General features: G+C 47.7%; 1 protein-coding gene across 3 annotated transcripts in view; it reads left to right on the forward strand.

Annotated features, from left to right (window-relative positions):
- ROBO1 (roundabout guidance receptor 1) overlaps nt 1–24,795 on the forward strand; it is a 666,598-nt gene that overhangs the window by 275,624 nt on the left and 366,179 nt on the right. For all 3 annotated transcript variants that reach the window (XM_063956322.1, XM_063956320.1, XM_063956321.1), the window contains exon 2: nt 23,156–23,482. In XM_063956322.1, coding sequence (XP_063812392.1) covers nt 23,194–23,482 — 289 coding nt within the window. In that variant the 5' untranslated portion in view covers nt 23,156–23,193. The remainder of the gene's footprint in view (nt 1–23,155; nt 23,483–24,795) is intronic.

Consider the following 24,795-nt stretch of genomic DNA (forward strand, 5'->3'; position numbering starts at 1 on the left):
TATGGATTCCGTTGGCCAAGTGACCGCCGCCGGAATCCTGATACCACTCGGAATCCCAGCGCCGGAACCCCGACTGACGACATCCCGAGGGTAAGTATTGGGGTGAGGGTTAGGACAGGGTGGGTTTCAGGGTTACGCACCAGAGGAGGGGGGGTTTAGCCATAGCCCCCATCCCTGTGTCCTCGGCCTTAGCCGCCACCCCCTCGGATTAGCTGTAGCCGACGCCCCTGTGTCCTTAGCTCCAGCCACCACCCCAGACTGGTTAGGGTATGGGGCAGGGGAGGGGTACATTGATTACCCCATCCCCTGTCGACATTCTAAAAGTTGGGATGCTGCGGTCGGTGTATCACACCCTACCTAACTGTGCAATGTCAGAAAAGGTTCACATAGTTTATGGTGTTGGAACGTTGCGCAGTGTACAGCAGCACAGATTGCGAGTAATCTTGGGAGGGAAAACCTCAAACATTTTTTCTTGCACCTCTACGAGTAAGGTTTCCTTCCTGGATGACCCACATTATATAAGAACTCAGGATTCAGATTGAACCTCATGGCTTATTGAAATTCCGCCATGGAATACGGTCACACCAATTTTAGTTAACGCGTTTCTCCATCACCTGACAGTTTAATCAGAGGGGAATTAGTGTATATTGTGCTATTGGTAGCGGCCTGTGTTTATAGTCTGGTACTCCAATCAATGCAATTCTTTAACCCACATCTGTGGGACAGAATGTTCCCAGATTAATAGCCACATATACAATAATGTGTTATGTAATTTATTATTTTATATACGGTATAAAACATATTTTTTTATTTATTTGAACTACTGTAGTTATAACCCCCCAATCAAATGAAAAACACTTATTCATTTATACCCAAATTTTAGATATGGTTTGTACAGTATATTTTAATTAGAATCTGCTTCATGTATTAAAGAATGTACTGTAGTTGTGACATATACATTGAAGTTTCCAGATTTGTTTTTAAACTTGACTGAGGAAATAGCCAAATAGTCATATACACTCTTTTACTGTTATTTTAACAATGAGAGGACAATTAGTGAATGCATATTACCATTTTCAATGTATAGTCTAGCATAAAACATTTAGTAAGTGCATTGGCTAACACTACGCAGCAGCTGTAGGCCTACAGGCCTAACTGCATGTAATTAATCCCTTAGAAATAGCTTTACCTTCCAGAAACTCGTGCATGTTGATGTTATAAAAAATGGTTTACAGCCCCAGTTAGGAGGACATTTACTAAACAGTGATAAGAGCGGAGAAGTGAGCCAGTGGAGAAGTTGCCCCATCAACCAATAAGCAGCTCTGTATAATTTTATATTATGCAAATTATAGATGTTACTTCAGTGCTGATTGGTTGCCATGGGCACTTCTCCACTGGCTCACTTCTCCGCTCTTATCACTGCTTAGTAAATATCCCCCTAAGTCTGATATGAAATTATGCAATCAAGTCTTTTCAGTTGTATACTGTATTTCGTTGATATGTACAGTATTAGAGTAGTAGAAAACTACAGCAGAGATTCATGGGTTCATATGCATTGCGCTGTGCCCAGACTTTGTCAGTATCAGTTTCTTTGCCCAAATAACCTTATAATCCAGTCATATTTTGTGGATTGGAACAGAGTGAAACAAGGTGACTAGTACAAAGTCAAAGGGAGTTGTTCCTGGGATTCGAACTGTGTTCTGCATCAAAACGGCTTTTCCACCGAACTGTGAGAGTGAGACACAGAGCTTTGATGATTCCTTACTGTCAGTGAGAAGAGAGGGGGACATGTCAGCTGGGGCCCCTGAGGACGGGATGAGTCCTGGGCTCCCCTGGTACCTTAAATTGTTAGAAAGGGGGATTAACATCCAATCATTTTGTGAGGGTAAATACCACACAAAGCAAGAGCAAAGGGTTCATATATGAAGAGGGGATAGTCACCCATGAAAATGGAACATGAGGCCAGTTATGGAAAGAGTTAAGAGACCCCCATGGCTAAAGTCCCCACATACAAAAGTGTAAAGGGAAGGGTCACTGCAGAGATAGTTTGGCTAAACTAAATAGGAATTTATAAGCCCCATTATAGAAGAAATGAGAGGAGGAAGCCCTAAGTGAGGGAGGGCTTCCAGTACAAAGAAGATAAATGCTGCATTAATGCTTGTCCGTTTTGTGCACATACTATAACTTATCTAGAATAATGTTTTACCGATGAGTTAATATCTAGAACAATGTTTAAAGCAGTAGAGAGGAATAGGAGAAAATGTTATTAGAATTTATTTTTTTTCCACAAATTTGAGCCATTCCAGTTCCAAATCTCTACATACAGTATGTAATCTCTACAGATCCTAATGGAGCTAACAACCATTGGGGAAATCTAGACAGCACATGCCAGAAACAGCATCTCAGTCATAGACACAGCCACATGAGCTAAGCAGGGGCCGATGGATGTGTATGAGGGGATTGAGTGTCATATCCTCGTGGTTAAGGTACTATTACAAACTGGTTACCAAGGGGCGCCGGGGAAAGAGCCACAAGTGTATTAAATCCAAGAAGTTAGGCCTTTAACTTCTGTCTCTCTCTCTCTCTCTCTTTTTCTATCTCTCGCGTTCTCTCTCTGCCAGACAAGGGTCTGTAAAGCAGCTGTTTGTGTATTTATAGAACAGGCTTTCAGCATCCGTGCGGAGGAGACATTTCCTCTGTCAGCTCAGCCTCCATATCCCGCTACTAGTAAGTATCCTATCATTGGACTGACAAGGCATTTCCCTGAAAATTGTTGAAAAATTCTGTAGCCATGCCACTGCTTTCTTACATTACTTGTTCTACTTGTCTCTTCCACGTGTCATTGCTGCCAAGTGACCTGTTATTTAGGCTTAGAGAAGGTCTCCATTTATAGTGAAAGTTCAGTAGTAACCTCTCCCCCTTCCTTCCACTAGTGGAAACGTAGGGTCCTGTCAGGGGCAGGATCATCCCTTCTTTACTATGGAGTGGGCTGACGGCCAATCAGTTACTGGGGGCGGGGATTTGCGGGTGTCAGGGGATGGAACTATGCTCTGTGTCCCGACACAATGTAGAGGAAAAAACTATCTAATAACTAGATTCTAGTTGGTCTTTACCATCAATGGCAGGACACCATCTGGTTCTCCCCAACCGATGGCTAAAGTATTCAATATCGGCCATGAGTTTGAATCATCGATGGTAGATGGCCATCCGTACTATGCTGTGCTCTAAGCTTCAGCCAGGGCCAATGGTACGTTTCCAACTTCGCACAAGTAAAGTCGGCTTTTAACCCACATGGTACAAGCAGATTCACAGAGGTGCGAAGAAACAGTCTTTGAGCTCCACTTCAGTTTGGTCAGTCCGCACTGTAAATGTGTATTTGCAGACTTTATTGTCTACATAAAGAACTGATTTGATCAAAGGCAATTCAGCTGTGTTGTGAGGGTAGGGTAGGGCTAGTAACACCTAGAAGAGTTTGCCCATCGTACTCCACCCCTCCCACCCCACCATATCCCGCTCATTTCACTAGTCAAGTGGTACCGTACATAAGGGTGTCCTGCTCTTCTGGGACTCCAGGAATTGGTCTCTTAGACGTTTCAGGAGACGAGGAAAGTATGTATTTATGGCTGTGCCTGTACGTCTGGTATCCTCTATTTTAAATAGCTGAACAAGAAAAGCTAATTCATTCCCAAGCGATGAAGTGGATCAATTGTGTTTCCCACACAAGATTACAAGAATGTATGATAAATAACTAAACCCAACACTTTCATATATATGTAGCTTGGAGGCAAAATTCTGTGTTCAAACTTATATTTGTCCTTTAATTTGATACTGATGGCAAATGGATGGAATATGTGCCAGCTTGGTTCTATTAAACGGACAGTGATTGCTTTATCACTGCATTGATTAAAATTCTGCTTGCGATGGATATTATCCTTAGTGCCACTCATTCCACTTCCTGTTTCCTATAGTCTCTGCTCAATCAACAACACGTTTCATTCAACACTTTTCTCAATCAAACAGATGTTGTTAATTTTGTCAACAGCCTTTTTTTTTTTTTTCTCGAAAGCATCGCTAGTGTTGGAATGTGTTACAATTTATCTCTGTCTGCTTTTACTTCTAGTTCTGCTTTAATGATAGAAAATAAAGCCAGAGGGGTGTAAAACTAATGTTACCCTTTCTGTCTAGTATCATATCACTTAATCTCTTCAAGGTCAGGATATCCATTATCTTTGGTGAAACTTCAATATAGGGATGGTTATCGACCATCGATGATTCAAAATCATCGATGGTTTATGGACGATGTCAAATACTTTAGCCATCGATGATGGAGTACCACATGTTTTCCTGCCATCGATGTTAAAGGCCAACCAAATAGTTTTTTTATCCCCTTACAATGTGTTTGAATGCGGAGCATAGCTACACCCCCTGACACCCGCAAAGCCCCGTCCCCAGTCACTGATTGGCCCACAGTCCACTTTAAAGTAAAGCAGGGTTAACCATCGATGGGTGAAACCATCAATGGATCCCTAGCAAATAGTTTTAGACCATCAGTGGTACCATTGATGTATAACCCACCGATGGCCATCCCTACTTCAAAACACAAAGAGAGTATACTTTCCAAAGGAGGGTCCAGGGGAATGGGCATGTCCCAGTGGGAGGTACAGGGGTGTGGTGCTATGATTGCAGCCCCACCCCTGCTGTACAATGCCGCTGTTACAATGACCGCTTACCCGGGGCAGTACAGTATGATACAGAGATTACCCAGATATGACAGACAGAGCATTGCAGACTCGCAGTGCTGGGCTCATGAGTTTGATTTCAACCAAGGACTTATCTGTGTGAAATTTGTATGTTTGTCACATCTTTGCGTTGGTTTCCTCCCATGTTCTAAAACCCTACTGGTATTGCATACTTACCTATTCTCCCGAAATGTCCAGGAGACTCCCTGGCTCAAATGTATTAAGGCTTAAAAAGTGATAAAGTTGAGAAAACTAAAGAGTGATAAAGTATCAGCCAATCAGCTCCTAACTGTCATGATGCAGGATGTGTTTGTAAAGTGACAGTTAGGAGCTGGTTGGCTGGTACTTTATCACTCTTTATGAATCTCTGGGACGTGCAGCATAATAGAATGCCTCCCAATGTACTGATTTGGCGGGGCAATTCTTTTTTGTGGGGTTTGGGAAATAGGTACCACCATTGTGTTTAAATGGTATCGGTCTTCTGGTGAAATGCCCACCAGTGACATAATGACGAAATCAGTGTGCCGTAATCACTCCCTGTCCTATTTTACAGGCTGCTCAATGGGGGTAATTCCAAGTTGATCGCAGCAGGAAATTTTTTAGCAGTTGGGCAAAACCATGTGCACTGCAGGGGGGGCAGATATAACATTTGCCAAGAGAGTTAGATTTGGGTGGGTTATTTTGTTTCTGTGCAGGGTAAATACTGGCTGCTTTATTTTTACACTGCAATTTAGATTGCAGAATTGAACTCACCACACCAGTGGCGGAACTAGTGAGCGGTGGGCCCAGGTGCGACAAAATGCTTTGGGCCCCCCCCCCACCACATCCCATCCAAGTCCACCCCCTCACCCCTGGAGAGGATCTGGTGAGGGGGACCTGCTCAGGGCCAGAGAAATGGATACCTAGCAACAGTGCCGTCTCTAGACATTTTAGCACTGTGTGCAAGAAACGGCATCGGAGCCCCACCCCTGCATGCAAAACAGGGGCAGTGCGCGCCGTAGGCGCGCGCAAAAATACATAGTGGCGTGGCTTCGTGGGGAAGGGGTGTGGCCACAAAATAATACCAATTCATAAAACGGTGCACAGTAGTCTCCATTCTTCAAATTCCGCCGCACAGTAGCACCACTACACCAGGTAGAGACCCTTTTACACCTTACAGCGGACAGATTCCTCTTTTTACACATTACGGCAGACAGCGTCCCCTTTTTACACATTACGGCAGACAGCGTCCCCCTTTTTACACATTACGGCAGACAGCGTCCCCCTTTTTACACATTACGGCAGACAGCGTGCACTTTTTACACATAACAGCAGACAGCGTCCCCTTTTTACACATAACGGCAGACAGCGTGCCCTTGTTACACATAGCGGCAGACAGCGTACACTTTTTACACATAGCGGCAGACAGCGTGCCCTTGTTGAACATAGCGGCAGACATTGTACACTTTTTACACATAACGGCAGACTGCGTCCCCCTTTTTACACATTACGGCAGACAGCGTGCACTTTTTACACATAACGGCAGACAGCGTCCCCTTTTTACACATTACGGCAGACAGCGTGCCCTTGTTACACATTACGGCAGACAGCGTCCCCCTTTTTACACATTACGGCAGGCAGATTCCCCCTTTTTACACATAGCTGCAGGCAGATTCCCCATTTTTACACATAGTGGCAGGCAGTCCCCCCTTTTTACACATTGCAGCAGGCAGATTCCCCCTTTTTACACATTGCGGCAGGCAGTCCCCCGTTTTTACACATTGCGGCAGGCAGATTCCCCATTTTTACACATTGCGGCAGGCAGATTCCCCCTTTTTACACATTGCGGCAGGCAGATTCCCCATTTTTACACATTGCGGCAGGCAGTCCCCCTTTTTACACATTACGGCAGGCAGATTCCCCCTTTTTACACATAGCGGCAGGCAGATTCCCCATTTTTACACATAGCGGCAGGCAGTCCCCCCTTTTTACACATTGCGGCAGGCAGATTCCCCCTTTTTACACATTGCGGCAGGCAGTCCCCCGTTTTTACACATTGCGGCAGGCAGTCCCCCGTTTTTACACATTGCGGCAGGCAGTCCCCCATTTTACACATTGCGGCAGGCAGAATCCCCTTTTTTTACACATTGCGGCAGGCAGTCCCCCATTTTTACACATTGCGACAGGCAGATTCCCCATTTTTACACATTGCGGCAGGCAGATTCCCCCTTTTTACACATAGCGGCAGGCAGTCCCCCATTTTTACACATTGCGGCAGGCAGTCCCCCATTTTTACACATAGCGGCAGGCAGTACCAAGAAAGAAAGAAAGAAAGAAAGAAAGAAAGAAAGAAAGAAAGAAAGAAAGAAAGAAAGAAAGAAAGAAAGAAAGAAAGAGACAGAAAGAAAGAGACAGAAAGAAAGAATTATACTTACCCTCTCCGGCGTCTCCGCTGGCTCAGGCTCCTCGGTGCAGCGTCAGACGATTCCCGGGCTGGAGAGAAGGAGGAGGGGGGAGGTGGAGGAGGGAGCCGCAGCAGCGCTGTGTAATTGGTGGAGGCGCTGCTGCTGCTGCCCCTATGCTTCACTATAGGCTGTTCTCGGAAGACAGCCTATAGTGAAGCAAAGGGGCAGCAGCAGCAGCGGCTCCACCAGTAGTAAAGCGCTGCTGTGGCTCCCTCCTTCGGCTCCCTCCTCCTCCTTCTGCCCCGTACCGCTGCTCCTCTCCTCTCTCTGGGCGGCTGTGCGCTGCTGGCAGCGGTTGCCCGCAGCGCACAGCGGCATGTAATGAGTCAGTTTGACTCATTACATGCTTTGGGCCCCTGGACAGATGCGGGCCCCAGTGCAACGCACTGGTTGCACTGGCGGTAGTTCCGCCTCTGCACCACACCCAAATCTAACTCTCTCTGCACATGTTATATCTGCCCCCCCCTGCAGTGCACATGGTTTTGCCCCACTGCTAAAAAAATTCCTGCTGCGATCAACTTGGAATTACCCCCCATATTGGGAGGATTGGCTCATGTGCCAGAAGTGGGGTTCACTGAATTGCTTGTGTCGCTTTCTCAGTCTAAGGATTTTTTGTATTTTTGTTAAATTGCACCATGGACTCCATTTTGTGGGCTTTGACAGGAAGAGGGCGTATGTGGGTGGCAACTGACCGTTTTCTGGGAGTGTTTGGAAAAACGCAGGCGTGTCCTAGCGTTTGCAGGGCGGGTGTCTGACGTCAATTCTGGGCCAGAACAGGCTGAAGTGATTGCAGCGGCTGAGTAAGTTCTGAGCTACTCAGAAACTGCACAAAACTTTTTTGTACCACTTGGTTGCACAGGCGTTCGCACACTTGCAAAGCAAACATACACTCCCCTATAGGCGGCGACTATCTGTTTGCAGCGCTGCAAAAAATAGCTAGCGAGCGATCAACTCGGAATGACCCCCCCATGTGTAATGTATTATGCACCTGCTGAGCAGAACAGTGTGACATTTTGGATGGTAATTGTATGGGAGATATATTGTCTCTCCCTCTATAAGGAGAGAGTATTGACTGCATAGGAGAGGAAAGAGTTAAACATCTGGGGAGGGGTGGACCTAGCTGTGAGGAAAGTACAGCCTGTTTTAGGGGGAGGGTTTGCTATATATAGGGAAGGAGAGGCCATCTTAAGTCTCTTGGTGATTTGCTTTAGGTGAGTGCTGCAGTGCAAGCAAAACTTTGTTTTATTAGGGGATTCTTGCTCTGCCATTAAGTACATAGACTCACCCTCACTTTGGGATTCTCCTCCCCAGTAACCCCTTATAATTTCCTGGTATTTATTGTCTGCCGACATGTCTCGCCCCCAGCGCGTGCTCAGGGCCCCGGCTCGGTACCGTGGGTCGGACGGCCGAGCGGGCCCTGAGGCGGCAGTGGGCGGCATGAGGGACGGGGCTCCGTCCCCTAGGGCCTCGCCGAACGCGGCCGCTGGCAGCACGGACAGGGCCCGGGCGGGCTCGCTGCCGGGTGCCGGGTCGGGCACTCCGGCCGGACGAGGGCGGCGTGGGGGACCAGGGGTCCCCTCGGGCCGCTCGAGGATCGGCGGGCGGCGGCCGTCCCCTCCGGGAGCCGCCGAGCCCGAGATCATGTCGGGCGCCCGCGGGCCGCGGGGGGCGCCCGGGAGTGGCAGGCACTGGCTCTCCTTCCTCGCCACGGCCGAGTGTTCGTGCCGGGCGGGGGGAGAAGACGGGTGAGGGAGCTGGCGGTCGCCGCGCGGGGCCTATGCAGGAACCTCGCGCGGCGGCCGATGAGGAGGAACAGTGCGGGAGGCCGTTGGCGGGTGGGCGTGGGACGCGCGCTCGACGTGCGCGCGCGCCCACGCTCGCTCCTGACGCCGCTGGCCGCACACGTGCGCGCGCAGCGGCGCCAGCATCACACAGGCCACCCGCTTCTTCTCCCCGGATGCCGGAATCTGGCAGGGGGAGAGAGCCCATTAGGGGGGTGCAGCGTATGCCTCGGTTAGGCAGCGCTGGGGGCACGGAGAGGGCGACAAGAGAGGGGGGCACAGCAGGAACTACGAGGGGTGGCCGGGAACAGCAGGCGGGTGCGCTTTCCGCGGGTCCGGTGACACGCGGGGGGGCACGCGCGGGGGGGCAGCAGGTCCCTGTGTATACCGCAGGACGCAGCGGGTCCCGCGGCAGGAGGGGAGACAGGGAATGGGTCAGCGGCCGCAGGGCCGCGGCACGGGCCGCTGCGCAAGACAGCGGGTCCTCCCCAGGACCAGGGGATTCTTCTGCTTCCCTGGATAGGGAAGGCGAAGGATCGGAGATGGAGAGCAGTTGGGCCGGCCGGGGGGCACTTGCCTTCGGATTAGAGCATGAGGGGGAGGGTCCCCGGGGCGCATCGGGCGGTCGGTGGGCGCGGGCTCGCGCCCAACCAAGGACCGGTCGTCCTTCGGGCGGCGTTTCCGGGGGTCGCGCCGCACGGGATTCTCCTGGGGCCATAGCGTCAGCTCTGGCCACGGTGGTGGAGGCTCTGGGGCCATTAGCTGCAGTGGCCTCCCCTAGGGCGAGGGCGGATTTCGGCCAGGCTGCGGGACGCAGGGGGTCTGGCATTCGAAGGGCATCAGCGGCGCAGCGAGTGGCACGAGCCTGCCGGGAGCTGGGGGCCGCCGCGGCGGAGCTGGAGCTAGGACCAGACCGGGAGCAGCAGGGGCGCACGGTCGCTGCGCATTCCACGCGGGGTGCCCGGCGTGCGCCGCAAGCGCAGGCCGGGCCCTCTTCTGTTTTGTCTTCCACAGAGGGCCGAGGTGAAAGGGATTTGGCAGATTTCGTGGTGGGCGATTATTGGAATGAAGAAAACGAAGAATCCGGGTCGGAGAGGTCGATGGCATCCGGTGAGTTGGTACAGTCTATATCAATTTCCACCGCAAGCTCGAGTTCGCGTAGCTCTTCGTCCTCCTCCTCCTCCTCTTCTTTGGCGTCGCAAGCGTCCGACGCTGATAGTACTGCTAGGGCAAGGAAGGAGGCCGAGAAACTTGCCAAAAGGGCAGCAAAACAGCAGAAGAGGCGTAAGCGGCGCAGGCGAATTAGTGAAGAGGAGCGTAGGGCAAAGAAGCGGCGCGATCTGCCGGGGGTAGTGCGCTGCGAGTACACCGCAGTTATGCGGGGGCTGCGAGACAGCTGCCGCAAGAAGATACGTAGGGGTGACTTTGTGGACTTATTCGGTTTGACTAAGGCCATGAAGAAAGATTACAAAACGGCGGCCGCCACGAAGGGCATGGGGGCAGAAGCTTTCAGGTCTTTTGATAACTGGCTGGCCGATTTCTGGGTGTTTGCGGCTTGCTATTTGGAGGACAGGCCGGAAGAGCACATGAATATCATCCGGTACCTTCATCTCGTGCACGACATGCAGCGCACATCCTCGGGCTCGGAATGGCGGCAATATGACCAAGAGTTTCGGGAGAAGCAGGACGGGCTACGGGTTATGGATTTTGGGTTCAAAGACGTGGAGGTCTGGCTCAAAGTGACCCGGGCATCCCAGCGGGAGGAGGAAACCCAGAAACAGGGAGCAGGTGGGCGTCGCGGGGGGTCCTCAGCGCAGGGAACGGGCGCGGACGGGGGATTTGCCAAGACAGGCGGATTGGCCGTTCGCATGGGCGGGCGGTCTGCCCCTCGAGGGAAATGCTTCGCTTTTAACAGCGGAACATGTTCATTTGGCAAACAGTGTCGTTTTCGTCACTCTTGCCAGCAGTGCGGTGGAACCCACCCAGCCTCCTCTTGTTTCAAAGGGGGACGACAGGGAAATCGGGGGAAACAACCATACCCTAAGCAGGCCGCGAGCGGGACCGCTCAGCAGAGCACCAACGCCAGTTAAGTTGGAAACGATGGGTAAATGGTTGGGTCTGTATCCCAATAAAAGGGATGCAAAATTTTTGTTAGACGGTTTTAAGTTCGGTTTTCGCTTGCCTGTTGCAAGCGAAGTGTCCGTGCGCGTGCACAGGAACCTTCAGTCTGCCCGAACCTTGCCGACGGTGTTACGGGAGAAAGTGGATAAGGAGGTCAGGTTGGGTAGGATGGAGGGGCCGTTTAAGTCAACCCCGGTGGATGACTTGGTCATCTCCCCGGTTGGGGTGGTACCAAAGAAGACTCCAGGATCTTTTCGGCTCATTCAGCATCTTTCTTACCCGCCAGGGGCATCGGTCAACGACGCAATACCACCGGCTTATTGCTCGGTGGTGTATCAGTCATTTGACGAGGCGCTGGAGATGGTCCGCGGCTACGGGAGCGGGGCCCTCATGGCTAAGATTGATGTTGAGTCAGCTTTTAGATTACTGCCATTGCATCCGGACTCATTCCGTTTTATGGGTTTCCGGATTGGGGCGGAGTATTTCATCGACAAATGTCTGCCGATGGGATGTTCCGTTTCATGCTCGTTTTTCGAGCGCTTTAGCACTTTTCTTCATTGGTGCGTGGAGTCGACGTCAGGCGGTCACGGGGTTGCACATTACCTCGATGATTTCCTGTGTGCGGGACCGGCTAATGACACAAGGTGCGGCGACCTGCTGTTTAGCACGCGGGCTCTTTTTTACCACTTCGGTGTCCCGGTAGCCAGGGATAAAACGGAGGGTCCGGCCTCCTGCCTATCATTTTTGGGGATTGAAATTGACACCGTGGCGGGAGAGTGTCGCCTGCCCCAGGACAAAGTGTCTAAGCTCTGCGAAACTATTTGCCGTTTCAACGGCTCGCGTAAAGTCACGCTGCGGCAGGCGCAGTCCTTGCTGGGCATGCTGAACTTTGCTTGTCGGGTAATACCGATGGGCAGGGTTTTCTGCCGAAAGCTCGAAAGGGCAACGGCGGGGTGTGCCAGGCCACATCATTTCGTTCGTTTGTCCTCTGAATTGAAAAGGGATTTGGCCGTCTGGGCTTCGTTCCTGGAGGATTTCAACGGGGTGAACATATGGCAAGCGCCAGCCGTTGACAGCGAGAGTTTGCAGCTTTTTACCGATGCTGCAGGTGCCTCTGGATTCGGTTGTTTTTTGGAGGGATCGTGGTGTGCGGCATCTTGGCCGGGAAACTGGCATAGCGAGGGTCTTACAAGAGATCTGGTGCTGCTGGAGCTTTTTCCCATTATGGTAGCGTTGGAAGTTTGGGGCGATCGGTTGGCTAACCGCAGCATAGTGTTCAGGTGCGATAATCTGGGCGTGGTGCATGTGATTAACAACCAGAGGGCGAAATCGCTAGTGGTGCTGCGGGTGCTCGGACAATTGCTGTTGACGTGCTTGCGTAGGAACCTATGGTTCCGGGCGAAACACGTGCCCGGTTTGGAAAACGGAATCGCAGACGCGTTGTCGCGTGGACAGTGGGAGAGATTTTGGGATTTGGCACCTGAGGCCGAAGTTCAAGGTTTTCACTGTCCTGGTTATGTTTGGCAGGTGATCGGGCCGGACTGGAGGGTCTAGCGTTGCGGTCGATCGCGCCGGCCACGCTCAAGGCTTACGAACAAGCTTGGAGTGAATGGGAGGAGTTTGTCCAAGGGCGTCAGCATCAAGGTAAGAGTAGGCATCGGCTGATGCTTTCTTTTATGTGGCAGCTTTACGTCTCCGGTAGGTCACGAGCAGTGGTATCGCGGTATTTGGCAGGCATCTAATTTTTCTGCAAGCTGCGAGGCGTCCCTGACGTAACGAAAAGCGAGGTTCTGCGGAAGGCAATGAAAGGGTGGGCGCGAGTTGCGCCGTCGCCACCGGATAGGAGGCGGCCCATCGATGCGGCTTTGTTGCCAGCCGTCATCGAGGCGGTAGGGCGAGTCGCGTCGTCCAGGTTTGAGACGCTCTTGTTTAGTTTGGCGTTCTCAATGGCTTACCACGGGGCCTTTCGAGTTTCTGAGTTGGTAGCGCCTTCCAAGAGAGCAGATTCGCGCATGCTGGTCGGGGACGTGGTAGTGGGTGAGAGGTCCTTGCTGTGCAGGTTGTGACGCTCCAAGACGGATCAAGTGGGGAGAGGGCGCTGGGTTACAATGGTTCCAGCGCTAGAGGAGAGCTTTTGCCCAGTTGGTCTGGCAAGGCAATATGTGGTGGTGCGACCCGTTAAGAAGGGGTCTTGGCTGTTGCATTACGATGGGCTGCCAGTCACGAAATACCAGTTTCGTTGGATGCTGAGTCGTTGTCTGGCGGGCTTGGGCCTCCCACCCACTGCTTTCGGTACCCATTCCTTTCGCATAGGCGCAGCGACGTCGGCTGCTGCGGCGGGTTGCTCCAGAACTGAAATCCAAGCGGTGGGGCGATGGAAGTCGTCAAGTTACAGACGATATATTCGCCCCGTCACATGAGAGGTCGGTTTGCGCTTGGTGCTTTGTTTAAATGGCAATGTATTACGTTGTTCCAGTTCTGTGATGTTATGGTGTTGTGCGTCTGTTGGTGTTCCCCCTTTTTTATCCTACTCAGGGATTAGCTACTCGCCGTTGCTGGCATGAGTCGGCAGCGGGGGTCTGGAGTTATTTGCGATTTTTTGCCTGACTTGACGGACTGAATTCTAATCTATAATTCGGCTAATTTGGTCTAATCAGAGTCCCTCAGCAGGTCTTTACGTTTCACCTCCAGCTGAGTTATTACATGTGTTTCCCATTTTATACCCCCCTCCCCCCCCCCCTTTTTTATTTCGTTTGTTTTATTTGATCTTTCCCCTTTGTGTCTTTAATTGCGCTTTAAATTGGCAACGGAACATGGTGCAGTCGGCTAGGCCGTGACTGCTGCAATGGCGAGATCTAAAGTTTTCTTTTTTGGCAGATCCTTCAGTATAAACAATTAATAAGCCTCTTAGTAATCAATTCTACCCCTCTTTTTCCCTTCAGGATGGTTCGAAGACTATTTGCCCAGTTGGGTGGTTGGCCACTCTTACATTTACTGGGCGGCCAGGTTTGTGGCCTCGGAAGGGTCTCAGGCATTGCTAGGAACACAGGGTGTCAGATGGCTTGGCTGGCGAGGAATGATGTGGGGTGAGCTAAGGAGTAGGTTAGTGAGTCAGGCCAGCAAGCATGGAGTCCCTAGGGTTTTGGTTGTCCATCTAGGTGGCAACGACCTGGGGAAGAGGACATCCTTGGATCTGCAGTGGGCCATGATACAGGATCTGGCAAGTGTGACCGCGGCATGGACCAATTGTGTGTTGGTTTTTTCCATGATGGTGCCAAGATTGTGCTGGAGGGGTGTGGCGGATGGTCGCCAGATTGATGAGGCCCGGAAAAAGGTGAACGGAGCGGTGGCAAAGTGGGTGCTGTCCCACGGTGGGAGGGTGGTTCGCCACCCGAGGATACGGTTCAGAGACAGCCACCTTTTCCGGCGCGATGGAGTACATCTATCCAATGAGGGGATGATGTTTTTTCTGGAGGATCTAGGTTTCGCTTTGCAGGAGTTAGGGTAGGTTTATGGTGGCGGTGCGAAAGACTTGGGGATGAGTCTTTCGCTGTTGGCGGAAAAGAACGGCAGTTTTGTATTGTAGGAAAAACTGTAGTGTTTTTACAGTTTGTTGTGGTTTAGGTGCACTCACCTCCATCGACTTATGGCCGCTTGACCACCCGTCCGGGAAGGCAGCGGCAGGGCACCCAGGAGCGGTGGGTAGTCACTGTGGGGGTTGAGTTGTCACCTATTACCGGTTTATAGTAAGTTTTAGTAAATTTATAGGGTTAGTTATTTAAAGTTAATTCAGATTAATTGAGCCGTTCTTTTGGGCCGCCACCATATGCCAGCTGGAGCGGCATATTAAATTAATTTCTTTATTACAGGTTTCCTAATGGATAGGGACAAATAAATAGCTAGCAATTTTCTGCCAAAATTCAAGTCTCTGTCGTTATTTCTGGTTCTAGGTTATGAATGCTGTACTTTCAAAGAAAGGGGTCCACCAAATATCACTAAGATGTTTATAACTACTGATTGTTATTATGCTGTCACACCTTCTTTAATTAATAGTCCAATTAATACTACAACTGATAATGGTGATCACCTAGTTTCATTTTGATAAATAACTACTGATGGATCTCTAGCGGGGCAGGGTAACCACTTCATTATGGGTGGTTATATCCTGTCATGACCAGGCTATGGGACCTATTTATAATTTTGTAACTTTGGGGTCTATTTACTAAGCCTTGGATGGAGATAAAGGTGGTCATTCCGAGTTGATCACTAGCTGCATTCGTTCGCTGTGCAGCAATGATGCTTAAAAACGGCACTTATGCATATGCGGCGCAATGCGCACGCGCGACGTACTATGACAACGAACGATGTAGTTTCACACAGGGTCTAGCAGAGCTTTTCAATCGCACTGGTGGCCGCAGAGTGATTGACATGAAGTGGACGTTTCTGGGTGTCAGCTGACCGTTTTCAGGGAGTGTTTAGAAAAATGCAGGCATGGCAGAAAAAACGCAGGCATGGCTGGGTGAACGCAGGGCGTGTTTGTGACGTCAAAACAGGAATTGAACAGTCTGAAACTCTGAAACTGCACACAAAAAAATTGTAGCTGCTCTGCGATCCTTTCGTTCGCACTTCTGCTAAGCTAAAATACACTCCCAGTTGGCGGCGGCTTAGCGTTTGAACAGCTGCTAAAAACTGCTAGTGAGCGATCAACTCGGAATGACCACCAAAGTACCAGCCAATCAGCTCCTAGCTGCCATGTCTCAGGCTGGGTTTGAAAAATGTCAGTTAGGAGCCAGTTCTGCCGGTGGGCTATTTAGTGCTACTCCAAATATATGTCCCAAGAGCTAGTACTCATAAGTACTTGGAAACCATTATTATGATGTTTCTATAGGGTCTGGGACATATAAACCCCCTATACTATCAGCTCCAATGTCTCTCTAAATACATAAAAGTACAAAAATTGCATTACATACCTCCCAGATGTCCCAATTTTCGCAAGGACAGTCAAGTTTTTTTGGTGACTGTCCCACCCGCGGCCCGCTGTGTCCTGCGATAGGGGGGCGGGGGGGGGCAGTTGGGATAGAGTCAACCATGCAAACACACACACGAGATCCATTTTGTAGGTGTATCCTGTGCGTGTAGCCACAGTTGCTACCAATGGGGCATATGCATTGTGGGTGCAAAATTCAGTTGCATGTGCTGCGATGACAGTGATGTTGGCAGCTCTAGCAGACCGAGCAGTGGAGGATTATGGGGGTAATTCCAAGTTGATCGCAGCAGGAAATTTTTTAGCAGTTGGGCAAAACCATGTGCACTGCAGGGGAGGCAGATATAACATGTGCAGAGAGAGTTAGATTTGGGTGTGGTGTGTTCAATCTGCAATCTAAATTGCAGTGTAAAAATAAAGCAGCCAGTATTTACCCTGCACAGAAACAAAATAACCCACCCAAATCTAACTCTCTCTGCTCATGTTATATCTGCATCCCCTGCAGTGCACATGGTTTTGCCCAACTGCTAAAAAAATTCCTGCTGCGATCAACTTGGAATTACCCCCATTGAGCAGCCTGTAAAATAGGACAGGGAGTGATTACGGCACACTGATTTCGTCATTATGTCACTGGTGGGCATTTTACCAGAAGACCGATACCATTTAAACACAATGGTGGTACCTATTTCCCAAACCCCACAAAAAAGAATTGCCCCGCCAAATCAGTACATTGGGAGGCATTCTATTATGCTGCACGTCCCAGAGATTCATAAAGAGTGATAAAGTACCAGCCAACCAGCTCCTAACTGTCACTTTACAAACACATCCTGCATCATGACAGTTAGGAGCTGATAGGCTGATACTTTATCACTCTTTATCTTTCTCAACTTTATCACTTTTTAAGCCTTAATACATTTGAGCCAGGGAGTCTCCTGGACATTTCGAGAGAATAGGTAAGTATGCAATACCAGTAGGGTTTTAGAACATGGGAGGAAACCATCGCAAAGATGTGGAATTACCCCCATGGTTTTGTCCAACTGCTAAAAAATTTCCTGCTGCGATCAACTTGGAATTACCCCCTATGTGCGTGTAGTTACATTAATATTCCGTTTGCATTCAGTCCGCAGCAGGCATCCTGAGTTGCACTCAATTGACCATTTAGTTTTTTGCCATTGGTTTAGGCATACCTCCCAACATGACCCTCTCCAGGAGGGACACAATGCTCTGCTTCTGGACTTTTCTCTTAACTTAAGATTGCTGTCACCTGTGTTGAACAGGTTAATGGATAAGAAAGGAGTGTCAGCACATGTGATGGCAAGCATACATTAAGAGGGAAGTCCAGGAGCAGAGCATTCTGTCCCTCCTGGAGAGGGTCATGTTGGGAGGTATGGTTTAGGGCAGTGGTTCTCAAACTCGGTCCTCAGGACCCCACACAGTGCATGTTTTGCAGGTTACGGAGCAAGTGCACAGGTGTATTAATTACTCACTGACACATTTTAAAAGGTCCACAGGTGGAGCTAATTATTTCACTTGTGATTCTGTGAGGAAACCTTCAAAACATGCACTGTGTGGGGTCCTGAGGACCGAGTTTGAGAACCTGTGGTTTAGGGTATGCAGTGTTGGTGCTGCGGCATATTGCCTTGCTGTGGCGGAAAGAGCGTATGTTTATTTGTGTTTACGGTATTTTATGAGTTGTGTGCGCTCTTCCCACAAATTATGAGATATTAGACCATTATTGTACCATACCGGGAATGGTAGGGGCACCCATAGGGGCGTGCCTTGTTGATTGGGGGAGAGTCGACTACTAATGATTTAGTTGTGTATGCAAGTTATTGTATTGTTTTCCATTCTCTTGTCCGCCACCATACTAACAATTTGAATCATTCAATTAGGTATTAAAATACATTTGATCACTTTAAATGCCAACTCCAGGTGCCATTTGTCTTTATTTATTTGGTTAAGGTTTTTAATGGTTAGCTATTTATTAAAGGTGGGTCCGAGTATTGTCTTCCACCGATGGGTACAGATACTAAGCCTTGGAGAGAGATAAAGAGGAGAGAGGTAAAGTACTAGCCAATCAGCTCCTCATTGCCATGTGAGTGGAGAGTGGTAAAGTACTAGCCAATCAGCTCCTCGTTGCCATGTAAGTGGAGAGAGGTAAAATACTAGCCAATCAGCTCCTAATTGCCATGTAAGTGGATAGTGGTAAAGTACTAGCCAATCAGCTCCTCGTTGCCATGTAAGTGGAGAGAGGTAAAGTACTAGCCAATCAGCTCCTCTGCCATGTTACAGGCTGTGTTTGAAAAATGACCGTTAGGGGCCCGATTGGTTAGTACTTTATCTCTTTCTCCACTTTTGTGTCTATGTGCTAAGCCTTAGAGAGAGATAAAGTACCAACCAATAAGCTATTAATTGTAATTTTATAAAAAAAACACAGTCTGTAACATGACAGCTGGGCGCCGATTGGCTGGTACTTTATATCCATCCAATTTATCTCTTTCCAAGGCTTTTAGTACATAGACCCCTTTATCTCTCTCCAAAGCTAAAGGGGGGTACACACGGAGAGATCCGTGTTTAAAATCTACGCAATCTGACTTAGATTGCTTAGATTTTAAGCACGGATCTGCCGTGTGTATGCCCCCCAGCGATAGCGATGCGCGGCCCTGCGCATCGCTATCGCCGGCGCTAGATTGGCCTGCATGCAGGCTCAATCTAGCGGGTTGCTCACTTCAGCGCTGTGTGAAGTGAGCGGCCCCCCATCGACGTCCCCCTTCGCTCAGCACACAACACGCTGTGCTGAGCGGGGGGAGAGATGTGTGCTGAGCGGTCTGTGTTAAGATCGCTCAGCACACATCTCCCCCGTCAGTACTGGCCTTTAGTCCATCTGCCCCTTTTGACTTATAATGCCTCTTCCCTTTATGAATAACAGGTTCTCTTTAAGTAGTCTGGATCTGTGTGTTTTCTGTATTTGGCTGGAGGCACTTTTCTTTTTAGTTGCATCTGCTTATCGTCCAGTAAATATGACACACCTTGTCAGTTATTGATGCTGAAAAGACATAACTCTGATACGTGCACAAAAGAGAAAGGAAAGACTTAGCCGTATACATTTCTATGTATTATTTACGAAGGGCGAGCTCCGTGCATGGAGCATGCATCTGTATCTCTATGTATGCCAACTGCCAAGTCTGTCTCAAAAACGCTTTTGGAAATTCTACGTTATCCGAGGAGTATTTTGTCAAAAGATGTATGAAATGGAGGGGACGAGAGCCGGATACCGCTCGTAATTAATGGGTGCACCGTTCTGTTTTTCAAGAAATATTCTTTGGTGGAAAGGACTTTTGACAAGAAAATTATAGGATTGCTGCTGATTGCAGGATTTATATAATATTCCAGTAATAGATGGTCTCTTGTTCAGCAAAATGTAATAGGGTTTAAAAAGCAAGATTCAAATGCATCTAGAATTGTGTTAATAACCTGTGCATAAGGGGCTGATAATAATTCACTTGTCATCCCTCGGAGAAGCATGTCACCAACATTCCTGCTAATGCGCAGTATCTGCCAATCAAGAGCCTTTCAGATCTTTTGTCCTGTTTGGCTTCAAGCAATTTTCCAAGTCTGTAAATGAGAGGTCAGATTACAGTATACAGAGCCAGGGTGGTGGTAATGGACGTGCTTGTTATACATTATATTGTTTTGTTGTTCCCCATAAAACAAGGAGGTGCTCATATTCATTACCAGATGACATTTAACCTTACGTACTTGCAAATCTATCCCAGTTTTGAGAAATACCTGTAAGCGCAGGCTCCTGAATGTTTGGCTTCGTATTGTACATTATTATTTATTTATTTATTATTTATTAGCAGTTTCTTATATAGCGCTGCATATTCCGTTGCGCTTTACAATTAGAACAACAGTTATAGAACAATATAACAACTAAAATTGATATTACTATTAAAGCAAAATCAATACAGGCGCTATAATAAAATGAGAACAATATATGAGTTCACACTAATAAATTAATATGTAAACTGCAGCTCCCATATAAGGTGTCTGCAACACCTAAAAACACAGTATATTTTGTGAATATAATTATACTTATATAACTATATAAGAGAGCGCAAGGTGCTGAATAGATAAATACAATTTATTAAAATATTTTAAAAAATATATATAATCAATTAAACAAGATGATCTTGTTTAATTGATTATATATATATTTTTTTTAAATATTTTAAAAAATTGTATTTATCTATTCAGCACCTTGCGCTCTCTTATATAGTTATATAAGTATAATTATATTCACAAGTTATAGAACAAAACTGGGCAAAGACAGACAGACAGAGGTAGGAAGGCCCTGCTCGCAAGCTTACAATCTATAGGGAAATAGGCATTGATACACAAGGATAGATGCTACCTGTTACATAATGGTCCCCCAGATTGCTAGGTTCTTAATGGGTTGTATGATATGATCACCCAGCAATGTTGGAAGACAAAATGTGAGGTTATGTGTACTGTAAAGAGATGATGTAACTGGATAGGGAAGCATTGAAGGTTATGTGGGTGGGTCTGGATTTTGGTAGGCTTGCCTGAAGAGATGAGTTTTCAGGGAACGTTTAAAGGTTTGGAGACTAGAGGAGAGTCTTATTGTGCGTGGGAGGGCATTCCACAGAGTGGGTGAAGCCTGGATAAAGTCCTGTAATTTTGAGTGTGAATAAGTAATACATGCGGATGAGAGACGCAGATCTTGTACAGAGCGGAGAGGTCGGGTTGGGAGATATTTAGAGATGAGTGAAGAGATGTATGCTGGTGCAGTTTGGTTAATAGCCTTGTATGTAAGTAAAAGTATTTTATATTAAACACGGTAGAATACCGGTAACCAATGGAGGGACTGACAGAACGGATCTGCAGACGAAGAACGTCTAGCGAGGAAGATTAGCCTTGCAGCTGCATTCAGAATGGATTGTAGTGGTGAGAGCCTATGTTTGGGAAGACCAGTAAGGATACTATCAAAGGTACAGATGTGTCCTCGTATACCAAGTCTTGAAACACTGTATGGCTCGAGTGAGCCTCCCCGACCAGTGTTGTGTCTGTTTTGTGTCTTTTTCACCCATACTTGTGTCCTAATCGCAATGCGATGTGACAAAACTGCTTCACGAGTTTGCACGGCTTAATTTGACGTGCAACTGAGTCTAAATCTGCAGCGTAGAAGTCACGGTCGCTGAATCATAGCACTTTGTATACTTATTAAGACTATGGAGCCTGATTCAGACCTGATTGCTGTTGTGCGATTATCGATCGACTGCGCAGGCCTACAGATGGTAATGCACATGCGCGGGGCCAAACTGCGAAAAAATCCAGCGACTTTTTGGATCGCTAGGCATACGCAAGTTGATTGACAGGAACCGGACGTTTTGGGGTGGTAACTGTCCGTTTTCTGGGAGTGTCAGGAAAAATGCAGGCGTGGCCAAGCGTTTTCAGGGAGGGTGTGTGACGTCAGCTCCGACCCCGATCAGCCTGATTTTGTGGCACTGTAGGAGTAGGTCCTGGGCTACGCACAGACGGCACAGTATGGAAACATCATTAGATGGTGAGTGAGTTGCAAACGGAATTGCAGCTGACCGGCATTCGCAGAGATTTTCGCAAAGGCGTACGCAGACTTGCACGGGGCGGGTTTTCACTCTGTCTGGGCAGCGACTATCTGATCGCAAACCTCTGCGAATTTGCAGAGGAGAGATCAGGTCTGAATTACCCCGGTATTTTTCATTGCAATCAAAATGCACATTCAGGCAAAAAGACATGAAACCGATGCACGTTGAGAAGGCATATTTGGCGCGATTGCAGCAACAGTGTATGAGGACACATCTGTGAAGTATTTATATTTGCAGCTACATAATAATATGTGTTCACACTTAGGGCCTTGTTCAGATTTGGGAATACAGGAGGAAAGAGCAAGCACTATAACTGTGCACCTTGACAAAACATGCTGCAATGCAAGGGGGGGATCCGGTCTGAAGGTCGACAATGTTTAGGCAGACCACTATAGGTCGACAGGGTTGGAAGGTCGACAGGGTTTCTAGGTCGACATGTGCTAGGTCGACAGGTCAAAAGGACGACATGAGTTTTTCAAATTCTTTGTCTTATTTTAACTTTTTCATACTTAACGATCCACGTGGACTACGATTGGAACGGTAATCCAAGCATGGCGAGCAAAACGAGCCATGCGAGGGGACACGGTGCACTAATTGGGGTTCCCGGTCACTCTACGAAGAGAACAACACCAAAAAACAAAACCTCATGCCGACCTTTTGACCTGTCGACCTAGCACATGTCGACCTATAAACCCTGTCGACCTTCCAACCCTGTCGACCTAGTGACTGTCGACCTATAGTGGTCGACCTAAACATTGTCGACCTAGACACTGTCGATCTAATGATCCACACCCTGCAAGAGGTGCAAATACATAAAAAAAAATTGCATGTGGGGTATATACTGTCTGATTTTGCATGTAACCCACAAATACTTAAAAGCTTAATTTATACACTGCAATTTATATTTCAGTTAGGACACGCCCCTCCGACATCTAAATCTCTCTGCACGTGTTGCAATGCAACATGGTTTTACTAAGATGCACAGTTACTTACTCTTTCTTACTCTCCTTGAATAAATGTTGTGCCTTTAATGTTGGAGCAATATTTATTGAGCCTAATGGCTTGAACCAGCACCTACTGAAGTAAGGAAGGTTAGCTAGATTGTGCTGTGCTAAGCCTGCCAGCACCATAGTGTTCTTGGTGGAGTGTGACAGACATAGACTGCACTGTGTATGAACCTGGAGATCAGCTTTTGAGTCAGAAGTCTAAATAAATTTGACCCCATGAACACATTGCCATCCATTTCAGTGAGGGACATGGCGGTGGTGGAGGCAGGGTTGTAGCTCTTGAGTGGAAGGTGTCTCAATCTCTGGTGCTCTGATAGTTAAGGATAATGTTGAGTTCACTAATAATAAAAGTGTTTGTGAAGACATCTCCTTTACTCCAGTATGGTGTTTGAATGTCCAGTGATTTCCATTGTTGGTTGTCTTTTCCCTAGGCTCACGTCTTCGTCAAGAAGATTTCCCACCTCGCATTATGGAGCACCCTTCAGATCTTATTGTCTCCAAAGGTGAACCTGCAACGCTGAACTGTAAGGCAGAGGGCAGGCCAACGCCTTCCATTGAGTGGTACAAAGGGGGAGAGAGGGTGGAAACGGACAAAGATGACCCACGCTCTCATCGGATGTTGCTACCGAGTGGATCTCTATTTTTTTTACGTATTGTCCATGGACGCAAGAGTAGGCCGGACGAAGGGGTTTATGTCTGCGTGGCTCGGAATTACCTCGGAGAGGCAGTGAGTCACAATGCATCACTTGAAGTTGCCAGTAAGTGAAATTTACTATACTATTTATGAGTTAACATGATACTAGACTGACAGTGGATATGAGTAGGACCGAAAAACTTAATTGGTTTTATAATTTGTTTTTCTATTTGCAGGTAAAATAACTTTTTTTTAATGTGTATTCATACTGTTCTGTATCAAATGGGAGGAGAACATTCTCCAAAATCCTTATTGGATGACTATACTGTATTGTGTAAACCTTTCACATAATGATGAATACATTACTTTAGCCTTAATAGCCTTTCTTTGTAGGCACAATATGGAATTCATTGCTTTAGAATTATATTTATTGTTGATTTACTTTTATATTATTGAACATGTTGTACTACGCTTTATACTGTTTGTACAAGTGGTTTCAAAAATACAGGGATCATGGACAGGTGGTGCATCAAGTAGATGGTAACACACAAAAACATGGACAGTGGGTATTTTGAGCTTATAATGAAAGGAGTAGATCACCCTGGATTTGTTCTTTAATTATGAGCCTGTTTGTAGAAAACAATTATTTATGATAATCAATTGATCTAACTCCGGCAATACATGGACTTGTTGGTTTTTGTTAGAACCAATATGAAAACTTGCTACTCAAAAATGAAACAATGCAAACATGGTATCCGGTCTTTAGGTCGACACTCATTAGGTCGACCACTATTGGTTCGACGTGCATTAGGTACACATGGTCATTAGGTCCACGTTTTCACCAGGTAGACATGGCAGAGGTCGACACATGAAAAGGTCAACATGAGTTTTTCACTTTTTTTTTACAGTTTTTACATTTTTTCATACTTTACGATCCACGTGGATTACGATTGGTAGTCCGATTAGTTACCTGTGCCGAGCACAGTGATAGTGGAGCGATGCACCTTGTGGGAGGGGGCACGGTGCACTAATTAGGGGTCCCGGAAACTTTACGAAGAAAACGACACCAACATTTTTTTATCTCCTGTCGACCTTTTTCCATGTCCACCTAATGACCGTGTTGACCTATTTCAGGTGTCGACCCAGTCACTGTCGACCAATAGCGATCGACCTAATGACTGTCAACTTAGTCCCTATCTACCCAACGAACCACACCCAGCAAACATAATATTATTAAAACAGAAATTTGCTGTCTGTATTTCCACCCTTCATATTTGTTGGTGCTCTTCAGTAAAGGAGATATTCAGCGTTGCTGAAGAGTTGTCAGAGGAGCTGGTTTTGCAAGCCATGCTCGTTAGTTCCCCTGATTACGATTATCGATCAGGGGATAATTTCTCCTGACTACATTGGACAACCTCGGGTCTGTACTAGTGGGTG

The sequence above is a fragment of the Pseudophryne corroboree genome, chromosome 2 (genome assembly GCF_028390025.1).
Source record: "Pseudophryne corroboree isolate aPseCor3 chromosome 2, aPseCor3.hap2, whole genome shotgun sequence".
NCBI classification, from domain to species: domain Eukaryota; kingdom Metazoa; phylum Chordata; class Amphibia; order Anura; family Myobatrachidae; genus Pseudophryne; species Pseudophryne corroboree.